General features: G+C 46.7%; 1 protein-coding gene and 1 long non-coding RNA gene across 9 annotated transcripts in view; one reads left to right on the forward strand and one right to left on the reverse strand.

The window, feature by feature from the left end:
- Nucleotides 1-5,054: 5,054 nt before the first annotated feature.
- The window catches only part of Tbc1d1 (TBC1 domain family member 1), a 188,056-nt gene continuing 170,233 nt past the window's right edge, over nucleotides 5,055-22,877 (reverse strand). For 7 of the 8 annotated variants that reach the window (XM_048415350.3, XM_048415352.3, XM_048415353.3 and 4 more), the window contains 3 exons: nucleotides 17,744-17,913; nucleotides 11,125-11,298; nucleotides 5,055-6,772 (listed from right to left, as the gene is read on the reverse strand). In XM_048415350.3, coding sequence (XP_048271307.3) covers nucleotides 6,572-6,772; nucleotides 11,125-11,298; nucleotides 17,744-17,913 — 545 coding nt within the window. In that variant the 3' untranslated portion in view covers nucleotides 5,055-6,571. Of the gene's footprint in view, nucleotides 6,773-8,150; nucleotides 9,812-11,124; nucleotides 11,299-17,743; nucleotides 17,914-22,877 lie in introns of those variants that run through there. The other variant, XM_048415351.3, reaches the window with a different exon arrangement.
- On the forward strand, nucleotides 11,899-21,145 carry LOC125387644 (uncharacterized). The gene is made up of 3 exons (XR_007227931.3): nucleotides 11,899-12,502; nucleotides 20,738-20,837; nucleotides 20,915-21,145. It is a non-coding gene; the product is annotated as an uncharacterized LOC125387644 (long non-coding RNA).

Here is a 22,877-nt window from a genome sequence, read left to right on the forward strand (position 1 = left end):
GGCTGAGGCAGGATGATCTTCAGCTTCCAGCCTGAGCTCACTCTCTTTTCTGCCTTCCTCTTGGAGAGGCAGCTTCTGCCTCTCTCCCCACTTCTCCCCTTACCCCACTTCTGTCTGTCTCTCCTCTCTCTGCTCCTCTCTCCTTCTCCCTTCCCCCTCCATAAACCCCTGAATAAATATCTAACCTCACTCTACATGACGTGCCTATGCATGTCTCTGTCTCTTGCCCGCCTGCCACGTGTCTCCCTGCCTGGGACTGGCTGCTCTCAGGGCCCGCTGCCTGCTGCAGCATGGCCTGCTACCACCGCTTGGGGACCTCCAGCATTTCTGCTGCCTACTGCCGCTGGGGATCCTGCAGCATTTTTAATTTTTCCATTACAATAAGGTGTAACATGAGGGGGCTGGCTTGTTGGGGTTTCTGTCCTGCCCAGTACCCCAACAGCCGGCAAATCCCAAAGAGAAATTACACACAGGACTCCATAAGGTTATAAACTGATTGGTCCATTAGGTCAGGCTTCTTGTTAACTCTTATAACTTATATTAACCCATTATTCTGATCTATGTTAGCCACATGGGCTCAGTACCTTTCTCAGTGTGACAGCTTACATGTTGCCTCTTCGGTGTTCTGCGCAGGAGTGGCGAGAGAGTTTCTACTTCCATAATACTCCCAGTCTCTTTGCTCCACCCCTACTTCCTGTCTGGCTTTCCCGCCTATACTGCCTGCCTGGCCAATCAGCATTTTATTAAAATATGATTGACAGAATACAGACAATTCTCCCATACCATTTCCCTCTTTTTTTTTTTTTTAAATATAGGAAAATACCCATAGTCCCTTTGTTGGGAATGTGGGCGTAGTATTTCAGGCTACTTCCTGCTGGTTGGGGGCGCTGATAGTCTTAAGGGGACCTAAAGAAAATTTAGAGTTATAATCAAGTCATGACTGGAGTATCCTGTGAGTCTCGATCATCTCAGGCAGCAGTCTTGGATCAGTTCTGGATGTAGAACTCAGACATCTGGGCCATCTGTTCCTGTTGGAGATTTCTCAGGTGGCCTCCCTTGATGGAACCTGATTTTTCTTAACTCAGAATGAATCCACAGCTTCTCATTTTCTGTGGAAACAAAGGCAAAATCTCTTCTCCAAAGTAACATACCTTTTGACTTCAATTTTGAAGCCAAGGTATTTTCAAAATACCTATCTTGGGTTAGTTCAGCAGCATTTATAAACAACAGTCCTTTAGCAGCTGTTGCTCCTTCCTCAGCATTCAAACAATTCAAAGAGAGCATAATGGCATACAGTATCAAGATTCTCTGTGTATTTTCCATTTTTATGCAGCTTTATTTCAACCTCTATTTTCTTTTTTCTTTTATCTTTTGGCTTTTTGAGACAGGTTCTCTGTATATATCTTTGTCCTGGAATAACACTGTAGACCAGGCTGTCCTTGAACTCACAGAGATCCTCTGTCTCTGCCTCCCCAGTGCTGGGATTAAAGGTGTGCACTACCACACCTTGAAGTCACAGAGGTCAATCTCTACCTCTGTCCCTTGAAGTCACAGAGGTCAATATGCCTCTACCTCCCAGGGCATTGGGATTAAAGGTGTGTACCACCACACCCAACTACTCTCTTTCTTTCCTTTTAACTTTAAGAACTTTAACTTTTAGCCTGCATATACACACTGTAAACCATTTAGAGGTTTTCTTCCTCTTTGAATCTCTCTTTACTGTATATTTTTCTTTTTCTGACCATATGAGTCTTTAATTTACTAAGCAATATGGAGAGCTGTGGCTTTGACGGCTAGATCCAGCTCATTCCTTAGCTTTTCAGACTCAAGGCTGAGGTACCAGCCAGAGCTATGTTCATTGCCACAACTCTATGGCGTTTCAAGGTCCTTGCCAGCAAGCAAGCTGCAGCATTCTGCTCACAGACCACACTCAGTCAGACTGCCTGCCTGAAAGAGTCAGAGATTACCCTGTCAGGACAGCCCAGAAAGCCGGCATTGTAAAACAGCGCAGCTTTTTTCCTGCTACGACTGAAAACCGAAAAGCATGTGTTCCGCTTTTCATCAACACGGTTTAAGTGCTTCACGGCAGGACCTCTTTAAAGAGCTGCAAGGTTTTGCAGCTAAAGCTGAGTCAGGAAGCCTCTCTCAGATGAGAGTGCTTGCTTGCCTCTAGCAAGCAAAGTAGACCCAAGAAATTGCTGCTACCAACAAAACATGCTTTACTCTATTCTTTCCCAAGCTTTCTCAGGCTTTCTGTGGATTCAGTTATCCACGTCTGGGCGCCATATGTAACATGAGGGGGCTGGCTTGTTGGGGTTTCTGTCCTGCCCAGTACCCCAACAGCCGGCAAATCCCAAAGAGAAATTACACACAGGACTCCATAAGGTTATAAACTGATTGGTCCATTAGGTCAGGCTTCTTGTTAACTCTTATAACTTATATTAACCCATTATTCTGATCTATGTTAGCCACATGGGCTCAGTACCTTTCTCAGTGTGACAGCTTACATGTTGCCTCTTCGGTGTTCTGCGCAGGAGTGGCGAGAGAGTTTCTACTTCCATAATACTCCCAGTCTCTTTGCTCCACCCCTACTTCCTGTCTGGCTTTCCCGCCTATACTGCCTGCCTGGCCAATCAGCATTTTATTAAAATATGATTGACAGAATACAGACAATTCTCCCACACCAATAAGGTTGATTACCCATGGCCATGTCTGGTTGTCCAGAATCTGAGAATGGCCATTGTAGTAGTAAGGTGCTGAGACTAGGGGTACAAGTGGGGCACAGGGCACTCACAGCTTGGTTTTCTCCTCCCCTTCTCCCACTTCTCTCACAGGCACAGCAAAGCACGTTTCAGGCCCAGAACTATGAATTTCTTGTGACATATAAAAAAAGAGTTGCAACCCAGACATGTTACTCAGGTGAACCTGTATCTAGATGGTAAAAACAAAAACTGCAAACCGAAAAACCAAGGACTCTGACCTTCCACTTCCCCAGCTTGACTGTCCAGAGCAGAGGTCTCCAAGGAGGCTGAACCCAACAAACATTTACCGAGAAAGTACTAAGGGAGGACTTGTGAAGGACTTTGGGAGGGGCTCCATTGTTTAAGTCATATTTTGGCAAAAATCATGGGAGGGTGTAACTCAGATAAACTTGGAAAACTTTTATAATTGGTTAGGGTTTTTTATTTAAAGAAAATATTTAAAATGCAATCTTATATGTTTTCATGTGTATATACAAGGTGTTTTATACCTATCACACCCAAATGTTCTATTCTATTCCCTCCTGGCCCCTCCACTTCTTTTTCTTATTGATCTTGTTCTTTCACAACTTTATATATTTGCATAATATGCTCAGGTTACTTTTCCACCCATCTCTTATTTGCCTCCTAGTTCCCCTTCCTTAGGAATCACTTTATCATATTAACTAGGTTTTTTTTTTTGAAGTTTATTTAATGTCCCACAGAGTTTAACTATGTCTGATTGTGTGATCCTGAATTGGAACTAACCATCAGAGCCTGGCGGGCTCAACTGTAGGTATAAAATTGGCTATTATGCCTCCCCTTTCCCAGAGTCCATTAGCTGTTAATGGGACAGCAATAACTGAGTTCCTTTCTCCTCTGTAACTATTAAAAAGACCCAACTTGTGTCAATTCCAAATCAGTAGTTGTAGCCAACATTTCACAAACCTTTTCCCTACTTTTTTTTTTTAAAACAATCTTTCTGCTGTAGTTTCTGGTTGGGAAACACCCAGTGGATCCCAAACAATACAGGCTTTTGCCATTACCCAGCAGAACCAACTGGTAAGACCCTATTACTAAACACACTACACACCTTAGGTGCAAGATAAAGAGACATCAAACTGGACTTGAACTGGAAACATCCTCCCTGTTGGCTAGCTCTCAGTGCAAGAAGGTGCTATGAAGGTGGCTGCCAGGAGAGGAGGGTAAGGGCATCAATGGTCTTTCCTAGCTGTGGATCCTATGAGCTATATCAACCTGGCAAGATGTGCTTATTACAGCAATAGTGGCAGGACTGCTATGGGATAACCAACCACTCCGTTTGGATTTGAGGCCCATTGTACAAGAGGAAATCCTCACCTAGAACTGTACACCTTGTCTAAAACCCGTTACTGAAGAGATTTTAGGTCCAGGAGTGCAACCTAAGGCTGCTGCTTAGCAGGACTAACATCCTTTCAAACTACCTCCTAAGTGTCTTTATTTTTATACTCACATATAGAGGCTACTCTTAGTCTTAAACAGAGAAACATTTCCTTGCAGCGAAAGGGGGAAAATCAAGCAGAACTTGAGTAAAACAATGAAATGCTCATTATTCTTCTTAAGAACACTGGGTAGGGATGGGAGGAGAAGCTCAGTGAGAAAGCACCTACCTAGGATGCATAAAGCCTTGGGTTCAAACCCAAATTGCAAAATAAAAACTACACTTCATCCTTAGCTTTCAAACAACTTCAGTTGACTTCACTAATATCTCTTATTTTCTAATATGTTTCCTCACACAACCAAAGCCAGGGCCCCCATCACATTTTACACAGCAGTGCTTGAGGATTTGACACAAGTGTCCAAGAAATAAGTGGTATCAAAGAGGGACAACTTCCAAGTGCACATGCAGGTACAGTGTTGTGCAGGGGGAGAAAAATTGAACATGGACCTTGATTTAATACTTTGCCTGAGATTGCTCATAGTGACATGAGTTGCCTCTGCATATTTCTCTCCTTGCTAGGTCTCCAGCTGTGACTACGTCCAAGCTATACCAATAGGTTCACTTAGGAGTTTATAAGAATGGTATTCTGGCCCAATAGAGTCTTGCAATGACAGATGGTGTTCACACAATAGGAAAAGCCAGTTGCCTTGGTGTTGCATGCATAGCCCTGTGGAAAGGTGTCCCAACATCATGGATACTTGGGCACTGATCCTGGAGGGAGAGCTAATGTCTCAAAACTGACTGCTAGCGGTGAGGTGACATGCACACTGAAGCCACGTTCACTCCAAGCCAAGCCCAAACTCGGAGCTTGAAAACAGACGCCATGAAGACACAGGTGTAAATTACTGGTTTTATTGCTTTCTTGTTTCTTATTGTAGAGTCAATGTTTGAACGGTAATAATATGTCCAAAACTCAACATTTTAAAACATTCAAATAATAAAATACAATGTGGAAAGAAGCCCCCACAGTTTCCTCCTCTAACTACCCCTGGTGGAGCCTCCTGGAGGAGAGGCAATGGGACTGTTGATGTTGCTTTGTGGAGAGAACAACTTTCCCCTGACCCAAGAGCTGGAGGGAGTCTTCAGTACCAGCTGCCATTGGGTGTCCCTTTGAAATAGCAAGGAGATACCAAATGACACCAAGGATGGTGGTCCCTCCTTTCACCCCAGGCTTAAAAGGCTCCTTTCCTACCAAGAGAGCTGCAGAAGACTTCTGTGGAACGGGGCGGGGGGGGGGGCGAGTGGTAGAGCCCAAGGCAGGACCAATTCCGCTACTCAGGAGGCTTCCGTGCCCGTGGTTCTTCTCCAAGCTTGCTGTGCACATGGGTGATGCTCTCCACAGGACCAGCTGGAAGCAGGGTGGCTGTGAGCAGCACTCTGCCTGAAGGCACAGGGTCCTCACCATCCCAAGGGAGGGCTTACTGTATTTTGAGTGCTTCTCAAAACACACATCCTACCTCGGGAAAATTGTCAGCTGCCATCCATCTGTATGCAATTTCAGCCGGGGTTCTTCTGCAATGTTTCAGAGTCTTAGGAGCCCCTTGAAATCTTGATGTGCTCTATTCCTTCTAGGCGGAATCAGAGCTCCAGGGGGTCAAGACTCAAAGGAAGACATGGCTGGCTGTGGTACATCATCCCACAGACAAAAATAAATAAGTGACCCTATAGTGTGGCTATAGTCACAAATAAATATCTCAGACCCCATAGCGACAGTTCACACACTAGCAAGAACAGGGAGTCTAAAAACTGTGATTTCTTTATGAAACATTTATCTACCAGGACTTGAAAGGGTGAGCAAAAACATTAAAACACTGGGTAAAAGACGAGCTTCTTCAGTACCCATGGGAGCGACTGTGGAGTCGGTGACGAGCAACACGTCCAATTTCAATAAACCCTTCAGTCCTTCCCCACAGCCACCTCTGGTCTCCATAACAAGAGTAGACAAAGGCCCCACTGCACCTCATGGTGACACCAAGGGCATGGTCACAGGACCCTCTCCTTGCAGACTGACAAGGATCACACTTTTGCCTGAGGAATTACTTCAAGCCCTTCTTGCTTTGCTCTCTCCAAACAATGTGCCTCTGGAGGAGGAGGGAACGTAAAGGTACATTTACTCACGGCCATGCCATCTAAAGCTACAACAACCAGGACTGGAAAGGGGGTGAATTTAAACCAAAAACAACAAAAACTCTGGGACGTCAGCCCTCCCAACTCCAAGTCTGAGCGCAAAGCATCTGCGGGCTGGCGAGCCAGCTTCCTCCCTGAGGAGTCTTCTCTTCTCTGCCTCCAGCTTCTGTCTCTCTCCATTAAGGCCTGGACAGTGTTAGTGGTGTGCAGTCTCTCTGGGGAGCTGTCAGTCACCTGTCGGTTCGGGCTGGGTACAGTCCGGCTCCTGAGTGCTGGGCTGGGCACCCTGCCCTCGCAGGTCCTCCACCATCTGCAGCAGGGCTGAGCGTTCCAGCTCCAGGGTGAGCGCAGCCTGCTTCAGCTTGCTCTCGCTGGCTAGAAGCTTCTCCACCGTAGCTTCAAGGCTTTGGATTTTAGCGTTTGCCACCTGGAAAATGAAAGGAGAAATGAGAATTGTACCCGCCTGTGATTACACAAGAGGAGGTGGCTATGAAGGCCACCACTCAGCCTTTGGGGGCCTCTGGAGCAGAATCTGGGCAGCAACAAGCCAACTGATGACCGGTTCTGATCATTCAAGAACTATCCCTGCTTCTGCTGCAGGAAGGCTGGGCTCTTACAGACACTGTGACATTCTCTTGTGTCTTTTCCCCTGGTTTGACTCCTCTGAGAACAGAGGGAACAGGACCCCCACCCTCTATCACAGTACACATAGGATGCTGTGGTAGGCCAGGGGTAAGACACAGCATGGCCTGTCTCAGCCATGTACAAACTGGTTTTCTGGTTTCCCAGGAAACGAGGCATTTTCCTTGAGACACGAAAAGTCAGAAACAGCAGTATTCTACTGAGGTTTCTCTCTACTGTTGCTTACTGGCCACCACCAGCCTTGTAAAGAACAAGTTCTTGGTCTCTCTTGGAGACAAAGCTTTGTCTTAGGTCACATCCTTAACACCCAGCACATACCAGGTCAGGGAAGTGCGTTGTCACCCCTAGCTCCCATCTCCCGTCTACTAGGGCAGGCATCCCAGGAGTGGCAGGCTCTAGTGACCTGAGGGGCCCTCTGAGAGGACTGAAGCAGCTCCAACCTTGTACTTTATATTCTGGCCTTCTTGGCCTGCTCCTTGGTGCCCAGCTGTATCGACGGCACTATGGACAGGAAGGGGTGGCTCACCTTATCAGTCCAGCCTTTTTGTGTGTCCCATTTATTTTAGCTAGGGGAAAGAGTACATCTAATTCCCTACTTCGTTTTCAAAACGTGGGAAACTGTTTTTTGAACAAGACAACCTTGTGTTAGACAGAAAACCTGTGACTCCAAGTCTAGCTCCCGCTGTAACACCAGAATCCTGAAATTCAAAGGAGGAAAAGGTTGGAAGGCACAGCTCTTCGGGCTCAGAGAGGGAATGGGCAAGCCTGGTGCATATCCTTAAGTGGTACCTCCCACTCCAGAACATTCCCAACTGTCCAGGCTGGGCCCAGCCCATCTCTGTCCTGATGGCCATGTAGCTCATGGAGTACTTCCTAGTTTGCACAGTCATTTCCCTTGAGACTTAGTAGTGAACCAATTTGCAGGATGCATTAACAATGGCACAGATGGCAGGTCTCAGCAGACTAAACAAAGCGTGTCTGATGTCAATATCTGGTCCCCACAGATCCTTCAGCTGGGGACCACCTGTAGCTGGCAGATTACTAGGAAATGCGCCCATGCCACCGCCCAGCACACAAAGTCATCTTGCATACTGCTAGCGCATGGCAGGATCAAGACTCTCATCTCTTGTTTCTGGACAACTCTTTGTTTTTGAGTCAACATATTTTACTCTGTGTGTTTATTTTAAATACATAAACTCTGTGCTAACCTGTGAACATTACAGTTTAATAGGCAAAAAAATTTTAGAAATTTCTCAAGTACTCTATAAGTAAACCTGTAATAGCATTTCAAATTTTGAAAAAAAAATTATTTCTAGTCTGCTAATTTAGATGACACACATACAGTAACCTAAATTTGGCATTTACAGTTTGAGAATCTATTAAATGTCAGGAATAATTTCTGGCAATAATCTACTATTCCTTTATATACATTTACATGTACTCAAATAGCTTGTGCTACTTACAAAAGTAAAAATGCCTTTGGACTTAAAGTGATAACAGAATGCATATACTTCATAGAACACTAAACTTAGCCTTTAGATGTTTATTTACTCAAGGTACTGGAAGAGAAAAAATAGCGGAACACTGAAAAACTAGTGCAGGGTGTCTGATGTTTCCCTCGCAGCAACAGTTGCTACTGATATTTAGTGCACGGTCTTTCATATTTTTTCCACAGAACACACATAAATCATACTTTTAAAGAAAAGCACATCACACAGTCTGTTTAGTAATTTGTTTTTCTACTTAAAACATCATGAACACAGCTCAACATACTTGAAAACAACGCATACAAGTTCTATATTTTGAATTAAAGCACAATCCAATATAACTGTGAACAGTGTGCTGTTACCAGTTTTAATCTCTCTACTACCCCCTTCTGTACAGACCCTTATATGCCTGTACGCATCCTGAGGCATGTGGGCGGGGCCAATGTCACTCATTTGAGAGTTTGTTCGACATGGCTTAAGGCTGCAAAAAAAGGTAGCCCTTGCTCACAGTACTGAAGGACAGTATAATTTCCCCATGTGGTCCCTTCCACTGCTGTCTTTGCAACCTAAATTTTAAGAGCCATAATTATTAATGTACATTAAGTATCCATGTTAACGGGTTTCATTGTGGCATTTCCATACAAGCAAATACTGTGTTTTGGTTATGTCTACCTTCAGACCTATTCCCCTTCCTCTCTGCTCCCATCTTCCCCTCTCATGCCCCCCTCACCCATGCCCACCCTGTTAGGCCATCTTTCTTAGTTTTTCTCCTCCAGTGTTTTTCCTCCGCATGAGAACAAACAGTCAACACTGTATATTGCTTGTCTTTCCGTGTCAGTCACATCAAATGTTTAAAATACAGATAGAACTTTGGTCTGTCCATCAGTGATATGAACAGAACCAAGTTAAAGACCAGGTAAATTTTGATACTCAAGGTGGGGAGAAATGTACTTTAAGATCATATTGAAAACCTTCTCATACAAAAAGCATGAGATACATACGGGAGACATAACTTCCAGAGAGGATCATGGGAAAACTACCTGTAAACCAGCTCAGGGCCCAGTAACTATACAACTACCCTTGCCTGTGTTTCTAAGAGCCGTGTCCGACTCAGCTTCTGCCCGGCACAGGCTCAGTAACTACAGCAGGCTAACAAAACCTGCAGCCCTGTATAAGATGGTCCTGGAGCCACTTGGCTCAGAGGGAATCCAGGAGACACCTGCGGCCTTTTCTTCAGTATGAAGGTTTCTCAGCAGCGTGTCACGAGGTCCTCTCCTCACACAGAAGCAGTGTATATAATTGCTTCCAAAAATCCAAAGATGAACACTGGCATCAGCCTAAGAAATGAACCCAGAATATATTTCGGCTTGTTGTAAGTGGAAAGTTTCAAAATGCAAAAGTGAGCTCAGTGGTCCATGTGTGTGTTGGGGGCCCACCACTGCCTTCCAATCTCTGCAAATGACCACATGCACAGTGTGCCCTCGTGGGACAGAGCAGGCTCTTTGTCCCCTATGGCTTCCCTTCAGGTGACAACTGAGACTTCCGGGGAAGAGTGTAAACATATTTCCAGTAAGGGCAAATTAAGCAGTGTGGCTTCCGAGGTGCCTGGTGGTTAGGATGGGTGAGGGGAGCATTTTGTTTCTGGGTGCTACAGTAAGGATCCACTCGTCTCCTGTGGGAGAGCCTGTTGGGAGGAAGGTATTTGAGGCAGGGAATGAGCTACAGACTCTCAAATGCCCACCTCTTTTACATCATGGACAAACTCAAGTCTGCAAGGTGGAAGCATCCTATGAAGAAAGATCAGAACTGGGTAAGGATGGAGAACATATTCTGGGGAGCCTAGGGACCCCACGAACAACCTGTTTTAAAAACAAACATCCCCAACAATCTCTGAACACTGAGACATTCTTTTATTTATACTACTAGCAAGAAGAACACCAGTGCCATTTGACTGACGGGGCCGCGCTCTGCAGTGAGGGCTTTGTTTTGCTCCCATCACACTGATGAGGGAGGGACAGGCCTGAGGGCCATGTGCATGGGCCACCTCTGAACTGTGTCCCAAAGCTCATTCCCTCACCTTTCTGCATGTACTACTTACATGGCAGTGCTTCTGTGTCCTCTCCTACGCTTACCCTCTTAAGATGGAAAGGTTCTAGAGGGGAGAACTGTGCCCTGAATAAACAAACCTTTGCATTTGTACTAGGTTTATTTATAAATAACTATCATATGTTATAGTTTATTCTGTTAGATAGACTTCTAAGTCACTCCTCTCCTTTAATTTCTCTCCAGGGACCTAGCTTGTCTCACTCCAGGCAATGAAAGCTCAAGATCATCTCATCATTAATCAAAGTACAATTGCTGGCATTCAGCATCCGGGACTAAGCTGGTCTCTGGGCCGGTCTCCTTTAAAGCTAAGTGTAGAAAAAGCCTCTCAGAAAGCTCCAGGACTGCCTGACCTTAGCAAGGACAGTCTGTCTGCTCCACAATAAAAGGGTCGATTCTCCTAGGACACCTCTGATCGCAACTACAAACAGCACAGGGCTGGAAAGGTCCTCCGGTCCTGGGAAAGCCCAGGCTGCTGCTGCCTTTGGTGAGTTAATGAGCTACTACACACGGAGGCTCAGGAAGCTGCTTTGCAAATATGTTCTACCTGCAATTGTTCCAGGAGGTCCAGGTTCTGTTTGCGTAAGCTGCTGTTGGTTTTCTCCAATTTATCCATTCTTTGGTTGTCACTGAGAGGAGAGGAATCAATGAGTTCTTCTTGGAGCACATGGTACTCAACCTCATAGGCTTGCAGCTGTTTGGCGATGTCCATCTCAAACACCTATTAGAGACAGAAAAATCATCAGGCTCCGAAACTAAGACAAGCTTCCACAGGCACAGGTACCTGAACACACGTGTGCTCATGCCAATGTGCATCTATCATCCCTACATGCTTGGCAGCATGACTGTAACACACATGAAAGATAAGGAAATTCAGCTCTGAGGAGGTCATGATTTTACAAAGAGAAGATAACAACAAACATCTAGAAATGATTTCAAAGGATAAAACAAGTATAGGCTCCAATATCCTTTTTTCTAAAAGGCCAAAGGGGGGAAAAAAGTCTTAAAAGACTTTCCAGGGGCTCGGGGACAGCTCAGCAGGTAAAAGCATTGGCTGCTCTTCTAGAGGATCTGAACCTGGCTTTCAGCATCCACATGGTGGCTCTCAGCCGTAAGTTTATTCCAAGGGATCTGGCACCTTCTTCTGACCTCCATAGGCACCAGGCACTCAGGTGGCATGCATACATATATACATTCATACATACATACACTAACAAAATACCCACACATACAAGTAAACAAGCAAAACAAAAACCAGATCTGAATAAGACTTTCAAAAATTTTAGTTCTTGAATGTTTTCTCTGAAAATTTTATTTCATAAATACACTGACTCTAGGTTAAAAGGTGGCAAAAGAATCATGTCCTGCTTGCATAGTCTCCAAGTCCAGTTTAGTTACGATCCAGCTGTGTCTTCAGAGTTGCAAGAACGACAAACAGAACTGTTGGTGAAATGAGCCAACCCCAATTGTCACCCACACGCATGAGTGAACACAAAACAATGCCTGAGCTGTCTCTGCCCACAACAGCAATGGTGGTGACAGAGCCACACGTGTGAAACAACCCTCAATGCAGAAGTGACTCAAGCGGTAGTGTCTGCACTTTCTCCTGAAGAGGAAGTGACGGGGCTGCAGTGAGGTCAGAAGACAGATGTGGTGCTGCCCAGTGCAGCCCCTTCTCAGGGAGTGGGCGAAGGAACCCCATGGGCTGAAGCCGCTCAGCACAGGGCCCTGTGAGTTATTGCTGTGACAAAATGCTCAACAAAAGTCAGAACGCACGACAGGTTTATTTTGGCTCAGTTCAAGAGTGCTGAGTCCATGGGGTGGCAGGAGCATGGGGTGGCTGGTCACAGTGCAACCACGGTCAGGAAGCTGAGAGAGAGGGGGGCTGACGCTCAGCTCCCGAGATGGTGCCGCCCACATTTAGGGTAAGTTTCTTCACCTCTTAAGCTAACCTGGACACTCCGTCAGGCAAGGCCTGAGGTTGGTCCTCTAACTAACTTGATCTTGTCAAGCTGACAGGGACTCTGATGCTAAGGTTCCCAGCACAGGAAATGGCCTCTGAAAGTGGCATGTTTGGGTGTTCTCCAATTCCACGTGAGCTTTGAATATCGGGGACTTCGTGCCTTCCACTACCCTGTCTGTCTCTCAGTCTCCAAGGTTTCAGGAAAGTTCCAGAATTTTAGAGCTGAAAGGAGCACTGTCTTGTTTGTCAAAACAGGAACTATTCTTCCCTTATGTTCAGGATTTTTGTCACAATGACACACTATCAGCTTCGTTACCGAAGCAAGAAAGCTAGAATGCAGGAGCACGGAAAGGAGGAATGCCCAGTGTAGCTTCCTTCACCGCTATGCTTCCTCTCACTTCACTATTAGAAGCACATTTTCTTCTAGTCGTAAACAAAACTAACATCAAATATCCTTCCCCACTCACTTTTTTTCACTTAATTTTATGTTCTAAGGGCTTTCTTGTGTGGCGCCATGTTCCCCATAACCACCAAAATAAATGGCTTTATGGTTCTTTACCAATTCAGCACAGCACAAACTTATAAGCCCATTCAGTAAATGCTAGACATCTTGATACTTCTCTTTTTTATTATTATTATTACAAATGACAACTCTATGAGAATTTCCTTGTACATAGGGCTCTCCTAGTGTTTTGGCCCAGTTCCTAAGGATGTATTCCAGTAGTTGGGATTCCGGCACCAGAAGGGTCTGATGGCTTTACTGGCACATACTGCCTCTTGCCAAACTACTTCCCATGTAGGAACAATCAAGCCACAGTGCCACCAGCATATACTGATGTGCAAGATGCTGCATGCCCTCAGCACTGCAAACTGATGTTAAAAAGTCAGTATGTTAATCTAGCAGGCAAGGCATTACATGCTATGCAGAAATTTAAGTTACGCATGAAGCTAAATAGGCCCCCAGATATGTGTCTCGCTAGATGGCTCTCCTTGTACACTTATATTCTTGGCTCATTGCTACTGAAGTCTCGGTGTTTCGCTTTGCAGTCTCTGAACATGGTATAATGAAGGCACTCAGTTGTGGCTGGCAAAGCACACTTTCTGGCTTTCCTAGACCCTTCTCAATCTGCTGGTGAGTGGCCCTTAGTGCAGGGAGGGGAGCAGTCTGCTGGGGAATCTGTGACAAGGGGCAGGCACACTGTCTAAAGTAAACTTCAAACTGATAATCAAGCTAACTAGAAGTCAACCTGACTTTAATTATCACCACATGTGGCTGTGGTAAAGCGCGTGTCCCCAAGGCACTCCACCCTCTGGGTGAGGCATTGCCGACTGTCCTTTTGCAAACTACTCATTTCCACCGATGCAGTGGCTCAAGCTAGGGCATGGGGCCACCCTGCTGTGGTAGCTTCCTCTGAACACAGGGACTTTGTGAAGATTGGTTTCTGCCCCACAAGGTCGGATACAACTGGGAACTTCTCTAAATAACACTACCACGGCACAGCTTCCATAAGGTCTCTAGTAAATCTGCAGATTCCTGAGTCAGCAGGCCCGGGGTGGGTCCCGAGATTCCACTTGTAACAAGCCCTTACATGATCTGACAGTGCTGGCCTGGGACCGCAGCGCAGAGACTAAAGCAGGCTGCAGGCCTGCCTCTCCAGGCAGCCCTTTGCATTTGCTGCTGTGACCTGAATCAAGGCCTCAGAGGCAGAGGCTCACTCACGGTCACGTGACTGTCACTCCAACTCCCTTCAGTACTGATCATTCCCAGAGGGCCCTCTTTCTGGGTCAGCAGATGCATCTGACAACTGTGGCGAGCACAAGGCCACACCGAGGAAGGTGAGTGGCTCCAGAGACCCCAGCTCTTCTGTCCTGGACAGTCAACCTTGGAGATGCCTCTGATGCTGCTCTCAGCATGAGCCAACGAAGGCAGGGCTCATCCAGGAGCCTGGCCGGGCCCCAGCTGCTCATGTAGTCTACAAAGGGCATCTGCTGAAATGGGGTTATAGCTCCAGAGGGCCTGCCCGCCCACCACAGCCTGTCCAGACACGGGGCTACACGCTGTCAGAGTCAATAACTGTACCCATCATTTCCACCGTGAGGACCTCCCAGGTTTGAAGCTGGGAGTTCCTCCGGCCACTGAGCAATCATGCACACCTCAGACTTGCTCTCTAGTCTGTTCAGACTTAGGCACCTCTGGAGGGGAAGGGACAGCCTGAGTTCTCAGAGGGCAGACAGCTGCCGGCACTTGACCCGTTTTCCATCAAGTCTGTTTCTGGAATGAAAGCCTGGGTTCCCAGTGCCAACTTCACCCAGCCACGCCCTCATTACCTCACCACACACTGGACACATCTGGCACCAGAACTAACTACTCTCCGTTCTCTTTCTTGTCTGCCTCTGGCATGTGGCTCAGCCAACTACAGCCCACCTTGCTAATGTTCTACTGTAACATGGCTACTTCACCCCTTTACCCGCTCAAAGGCAGAGATGTGGAACTGCAACAGAGGCCTGAGCCTGGCTGAAAATCTACAACACCGCCACACAAAATGCTGGCCACCCAGAAACATCTCATTCTTCTAGGCCCAGATGAACCAAACACTGTCAGCTCCAACACTCAATACTCAGAACCCCGTGGTCTCTCCGCACTTAGGCCCTGCCATTGCATATGGGATGCTGGGCCTGCCTAATCTCACTGAAAATGGAAACTGGAATGTCATGGCCTAGATCTGCTAAGGAGTCTGGGGAGTACTGCCTGTCAAGTTCAGAGCAGCTGCCTGAACCAGCTCAGGTGCACAGATACAGATGGGTGTCTTCTGGTGCAGAGACAGCCTAAGCTTCCGGTATTGAAGGGTACCTCCTGTATACAAGAGTACACAATGTTCCCAGGAAGTACAGCTCTTCACAGAAAAGGGGAGGAACAAACGAACAAACAGCCATTATTCCCCTCTCTCTCTGAGGCCATATACTCAGGAGGTAGATCAATGACCTGTCTTGGAGCTGAGATAAGAAGTCAGTACTCATAGGACAAAGACTCAATCTAGGCAGCTAAGACTCTGGGTTCACCTCAGAGGCTGGGAGTCGCTAAGTATATTCAAGAAAAACTAAGACGAGAGTAAATTAGTGCAAACATCAGAAATAAAGAGCATCAAGAGTTCATCCTGTGTTAAGATGCAAATATAATCTTGAGGTATGTGGTGTGGGCTGCTGAAGCACTGAGGTGAGATGCACCTGAAACCTCAGGCTCTCCCCTCTGCTGCAGAGTGAGTGTAGGCCAGCTAATTAACCACTTTCTGCCCTCGGGAATGTGGTCATGCCTGCAAGAACTCATGTGGATATATAGATTCCTTAGGACCTGGCAGAAAGGACAGACTCAGCAAGCCAAAGCGGTCTACACTGAGTGAGTGGGCCAGGCAGGTAAGACTCAGAGCCAATCAGTTAGCCAAAGGTAAGTGCAGAGTGGACAACAACTCCTCACCAGAGGCAGGGCACTTGCAGTGTGCAGAGATGCAAAGTCACGTGCAACAGGAAGCCCCGCCCTTTGCCAGAGTTGCACCTTTTTTCAGTACTTAACCCCTAAGGTAGAAGAGGGATGAGCATGTCAGGCTGCATCTAGCTACAATTCACTGGACTGGCCTGAGCTATCGGGTCAGAGATCCTTACATAAGCATTTACTTTTTTCTAAAAAAGCTTTATCTCACCATCTGTGTTTAAATGACTTATCTAGATTTGTATCTACAGAACACGTTCTAAGCTTTGGAGAGCTGACTGCTGACTCTGCAGTGTGACCCAGTGACGAAACCCCTTCCAGTACACTCTGTGTGACGGTTTATTATGCTTGTTGATGTGCCTGGATTGAGGGATCTTGGGCGATTAGTAGAGCGTGGCTGGGTGTGCCCGTGCAGGTATTTCTGGAGGTGACTGGTGTGTGTCAGAACCAGTCCTCGAGAGGAAGACTTGTCCTAAATGTGAGCAGTACTCCAGGAGGCTGGGGGTGGGGCAAAAGGTGGAAGCCTTTAATCCTAGCACTCAGGAGACCCAGCAAGCAGCTCTCTGTGAAGAGGCCAGCCTGGTCTACATAAGTGAATCCAAAGGCAGCCAGGGCTACAAAGTGAGATCCTATCATGGGGGAGGTGTGCAGGGAAGGGGGAGGGAGCAGCCTGCGAGCAAGCCGAGTTCTGCTGCTCCTGGGCAAGTGGGGCTACGGCTGCTGCCACCCACAGACACCAGACTCTAGCTCCTTCTGCCTTCAACCCCCAGTTCTCCAGGATTCCAGACCTGCTGCAGACTAGGGCCACATCATTGGTTTCCCTGAGGCTTCTGGCTTTGGGGACTGCACAGCTAGTAGACTTTCTGGCTCAAAGGTATGCAGATGGCAATTAAATTACCTAGGTTCCAATCATGCAAGACAATTTAATAGACCCCCCCCCAATAATTATAACATAGCCTATTGGTTCTGATCCTGTAGAGAAGTCAGATTAACACTCTCTGCCACACAGCCTCTGGACACTTCTAGTAGTGACTCCCCCACTCCCACTAAGTATCTTGCTTCTCAGCGCAGCAATCGTTACGGGAAAAGTCTTTGTTCCCAAACCGTTCATGTTCTGCTTTAATTGTAATTCCCAGCTAAATCTAACTAAAACATTCACCATTTCAGAGTAATGGTTCTATACATTGTATCTGGAAGCTAGAGATGCCAAAACCTTCCAACAGTAACCACGGAAGAGCAAAAGAATGACATAGAGCAGAAGCATGAAATCAACCTTGTACTGATTACAGAAAAGTCATTTTCTGAACATTTCAATTAGTACCACTGAGTGGAAAAATCAAAGCATTCATTTTTACAAAATCCGGCACCTTACAAAAGTTTGCATTTCATTTCTGAAGAACAAAAGACAAGAAAGGAGGCCTCCTACATGTAACAAACTACTGATACTTGTCCTTCTTAGCACACCTGGCTTCCTGGTGCCTTCTGCCATTAACACACACAACACACACGCGCGCGCGCGCACACACACACACGCAACACACACACACACACACCACACACACACACAGTCAGACATTTCTTCTTTTGATGTATATCTGTGATGTGTCTTTCATATGCCAGGCACTGGGCAAGATGCCACCCAGAACACAAAGTGGTCAGAACCAGCTCCTCTTTAGAAAGTGACACCCCAGACCTCAGCAGCATCTGGAGCAGCCGTACCTGATTGATGGTCTTCTCCATTTGCACTAAGCCCAGGTTGGGTAGTGTGTTCTTTATGAAGTCCACTATGGTTTCCAGGTTCTCATGCTGCAGAATCAAGGGCTTATGGCTTCCCAAAAGACTTAAAGCCACTTTAAATATGACCTCTGATCCCTGAAGAAAGATCATATCTAAGGAGACACAGAAATGCAGAGTTAAGTCCTGTCAGCTACTGACAAAGTACCACTCTCTTTTCTCTTCCTCACACTAACAAGCAGAAGGGTGGGAAATTGAATCCAAGTTATAAATTTTGTTTCCTTTTTAAGAGCCTGTTATTTCAGACAGAGTTGTCAAGACACCACTGCAAATGATAACAATTAAAAACAACGGATAAATATATGGCTTAGGTTTAGTCACAGGTTCAGATAAAAATTTTTATTCTGAAAAAACATATTCAAAAGATCTTCAAAAAGAAAAGTTTTATAAGCTTATGATTTTCTCCATGGGGGAAAATTTTTTAAAGGAGTTGCTAAAACATGTTTAAAAAGGACCAGTTTAAAAAAATTTTAAAAAAGACCAGTTTTTATTTGTGTATGTGTGTCCATGAGTGTGTGAAGTGTGCACATCTACACACCCATGTGCATTTACAGAAGGCAGAAAAGGGTATCAAGTATCCTCCTCTTCTCCCTACATTTTCCTTTGAGGAACCAAAGGCTCATGTTTTCCTATCTAGGCCGGCAGCCAGCCTGAGAGATTCTCCTGTCCCGGTTCCCCTCAGGGTTGGGTTCCAAGCATGTCTGGGACGCCCAGCTAGTTACTCTGCGTCTCACGACTGTGTAATAAGATCTCTTCACCACTGAGCCATCTCTCCAGCCACTAAAACGGGTTTTCAATTAGTAAAGCCTAAAGACTCTTGTAGATGGGAAATTATATTTTGAAATAAAAGGTTAGAATGAAAAGATGTTTAAAGCTTTTAACAGGTGTACAAAGTTTCAAAAGCACACTGAACTTCATCAGAACAATGGCACCAAGAGCCAGTCTTCCGTTGGGTGAGGCTACCCTCCAATTCTCATGGCCGTTGGCAAAGCCACAGCAATTCCTATACTGAATTTATACAGTAGGATGAGGCAGTGGATAAGGCAGCGAGCTGGAACCGGAGCCAGTACAGGTGAGCATCAGCGCCCTGGGCTACAACAGAGGAGAACTGGCTACTGCGTGACTCGGCTCGGGCACGTCTGACCTAGTGACTGGAATAAAGTGAAAAGAAAAAGGCGAAAACAGAAGTATAAATACAACCAGGGCCAATTCATCTCAGCTTCTCCTCTCTGATACTCCTCACCCCACCCTTGGCTGCGACATAGTAGAAAGGGTGAAGAAACGGCACCTGTGTAACCATGCCATCAAGGCAAACGAAAGCACCCCAGAGAAGATTCCCCGAGATGTCCCTCCACGTGAGCCTGAATGACAGCACGTGAGACCTGTTCATAAACTGGAACGGCTGGACACTGCTGGAAAGGTGAGGAACTGAGTCAGGCACAGGAGAGAGGGTGCGGATCTGTAAGCTTACTCAGCAGGCCAGTCCTCAAGATGTCGGAAACGTTTACTACGTCACCGGCCACGTGACTGGAGTTGGTGCCAACTGGGACGGTCTGTGCTGGGAAATGAGGGCACCAAGTGCAGCCTGAGACTGCTGACCACATGGGGAGCCCTCGGCTACTGAAGACACCACACCTGCTCAGGGCTCAGGCAGGCCCTAACAGTGAATGGGATGCCCTGCTTCCTCCTCAGGGTTGGTTGTTGAGGCTCAGACAATAATTTCAAGATTGGAGTGGCTTAGAGGAAGTATATCCACACCAAGGCTGTGTCACTGGGGAATCCGTGACATGCCTAGCTTGTGGAACACACACACACACACACACACACACACACACACACACACACACAAACCTCACCATGGCAGGAAATGACAAGATGGAGAATAGTGCTACAGGACTTATTTTTATTAATTTGTGTGTGTGTGCATGCGTGTGTGCGTGCACACATGTGCCAGCCAGAAGAGAGCAACAGAACCACAGGAGCTGGAGTTACAAGTGACTGTGAGCTGCCTGATGTGGGTGCTGGGAACTGAGCTCAAGGCCTCTGGAAAGCAGTAAGCTCTCTTTACTGCTGAGCCATCTCTCCAGCTCTTACAAGATGTATTTTAAACATAAATGTTTTGTAAAATAACAAACAAAATGATACAAGTTTTATGTACTCTGAAAAACTTTAAGCCTAATTTGTAAGTAATTGAAAAAAAAATGTTACCTACAATCCAGACCCTCTGTGCCAGCCCAACTATTTCTATTTTGGTCATCTTCCCAACCTCACACATCTTCCTTCGGGAATTAAAAAATCAACAATAGTAACTGTCCTTGGAAAGTCCCTGCAGGCAGTGACTGCTGGGTAGGTGGAGGTCCTGCCAAGCCCGCAGCTGAGCTGGGGCACAGCTGCCCACTTCCCCCTTCCCTTCCTTCGCTGCATTTTCCAGCCACTCAGAAACAGGCAGGAAATAGAGGGTGCCTTAAGTTCAGCTGACCCCACCACACTGCATAGGACTTGCTGAGATGAACACAATGTCTCCCTTTGAAGACATTCCCACAGCTCGGGAACTGTGCCCCACCACACCTGGGGCCTCTGTTTACAACTCCATGATCTGTGAGTGCAACTTCCTTTGGTGACCTCATTTGGAATCTCTCTCCCAGCCACATGACTGCTGTCCAGGGCAACCCCACAACCCCACCCTCCCCTTAACGTTCTCCTAGGAGGTGGCAATCCTGTGGTCATAGCCTCTGTCTTCCTAACACGAATGTGATAATTACCGTTCAGGCAGATTTTACACTGATGCTACTATGTTACACTGCAGAGCGAAGGTTCCCTGGCCACAGGACAGCTCCCAATTCCTACTCTATTTTCACCCTAAGGCTTCTGTGCCTTGTGTCAAGCCCTCAGTTTTATGCTCCACTTTTATCTCCTCAGCAGGGCATTCTATAGAAGGACGCAGAGCCGGACCCTGCAGCTGCCTCCTCTAGCAGGAAAGCCAGCTCCTGTTTTTCCTAAAGGCAGATGTGACCAGAAGGTGAAGAGGCATTTCTTTTCTTTCTTTTTTTAAAAAACGATGTATTTTACTTTATATTGATGTGCCTGTGTGTGCAGGTGCTTGTGAGGCCAGAAGAGGGCGTCGGACCCGCTGGAGCCAGAATTACAGGTGGCCTGTGCACTGCTGGAGGAGGGTGCTGGTGTAAATACTGGTCTCCGGCTTCCATCTCTGGAGGCCCCGCCCCTGTGCCCCTTGAACCTTGACCCCTCCCCAGGAAAGGTCAAGACTACTCCCCCAAGCTATTTAAACTGCTCCCCCAAAAATAAACACGTGGTTTCCCCTCTTTCTCCTGGTGGTAGTGTTATTTAAACCTGGGTATCTTTTAATTTGGTCTGATTTGGTTTGATTGGGATCATTCTGTGTCGGCAGAGAGCTCGTGTTACAAAGTATTTCTAACAGCTGGGAGCTGAACTCGGGCCCTCTGCAGGAGCAGCGTGTGCTTTTAATCTCGGAGCCATCTCTTCAGAGCAAGAGCAAGTGTTTCTTTCAAGGTCCATGCTCCACTCAGACTAAAACCATACAGACCATGGGGTCTAGGACAGAGGACTACATCTCCCTCAGCATGAGCACCATGAGGTCACAGGATACACACTGGCAGCAGCTGTCCTCTCAAGCAGCATGTCCTTCTTTGGAGGTGACCTATTCATTAATATGGGAGCTATGCTGGTGCAAGCTGGGAATCTCTTCATATTTGTTTGTTTGTTTATTTAATGTATTTGTACACGTGTGCCATGGCACTACTCATGGGAAGGCCAGAGACAACTTGCAGGAGTCAGGATTCTCCTTCCTCCATGTGGGCTCTGGGACTCAACCCAGGTCATCAGGCTGGGTGACAATAACTTTTAGCTGCTGAGTCATCTCGCTGACCTTGCAAACTGGAAATCTCCTCATGTATAAAAGAGAGAATATCAACAAAGGCTCATTTGCTTTAAGATTTATCCAGGTTTAAGGCTTAAAATGGAAGAGGTCCCAGGCCAGAAAGGCCCAAGAGCCTGAACGGCAGTAACTATGCAGCTTAACTGCTGATCCGTAAGGAGCTCAACGAGCTTGGTCCCCACCGCTATAAATGGAAACGGCCCTGAGCAAGCTGCCTTTTCAGTGGGACCAACGGCCGAGATGGACCACTGAGATGCCAGCCAGGAATTCACTGGTACAGCAGCGAGCTGTGGGCCCCAGGAATTTTGCAGACATTGGCATCTTTAGGCACACTGTATATAAAACTCCAAGACTCATCACTCCTTCAGAGAAAAACATCCTGTGTGAACTGGCTTCAGCTTTTATTATTAGACTTTAAGTCACGAGCACGTGTCGCACAGAGCACCAAATTATCCTGCAGCAGAAAGGCTCTCATCTCCAGGGAGGAGGCTGCTTGCTTTTCCCGTCCTTCACCAGCTTAAGCAGCCTCAGATGGCGCTCCTAGGGACCGGAACTCTTTCTCTGCAGGTGGCGGCTCCAGTTTGGCCCTGGGCAGGAGTGCCTCACTCACCCCCTGTAGCTGAGTCTGTGGTCAGTCCAGCCCCTTGGCAGAGTTTCTCCCACAAACCCTGGAATTCAACTTCTCAGCTGTTTCCACACTACCAACAAGGAGTTCTCCCTGCCCCTGCTCAGTTCCAGTCCTCACATGACCTACACAGCTAAAGGAGTGAGAGAGAAAGAGTGGGTGGGGCGGGGCACCCCCACCCATTTCCAAGTTATAGGAAACTAAAACTCTGAAAGTGCTGGCAGGAAAGACTGAAGCCCACAGCTAGAGATACATCCTGGGACCCTTTTGTCAGTGTAGCAAACACCCAGCTTTGAGACTTTTACTCTTTACATATGGTCCAAAGGCCATGAAATCTCACAGCTGGCCCAACTGTAAGAAGCTTTTACTACTTCTGACTTTAGTGATCCACCCTCCCTCCCAACCCTGAACACTAAAATAAAAGTCAAAAGAGTTACGCAGAAGGGAGTCGTTTTAAGAATACAGATCCTTGTCACAGAGGGAAAGTCTCCAAAGGTTCTTGTGGACAGACAGAAGGA

Source organism: Myodes glareolus, chromosome 8, assembly GCF_982192425.1.
Source record: "Myodes glareolus chromosome 8, mMyoGla1.1, whole genome shotgun sequence".
NCBI classification, from domain to species: domain Eukaryota; kingdom Metazoa; phylum Chordata; class Mammalia; order Rodentia; family Cricetidae; genus Myodes; species Myodes glareolus.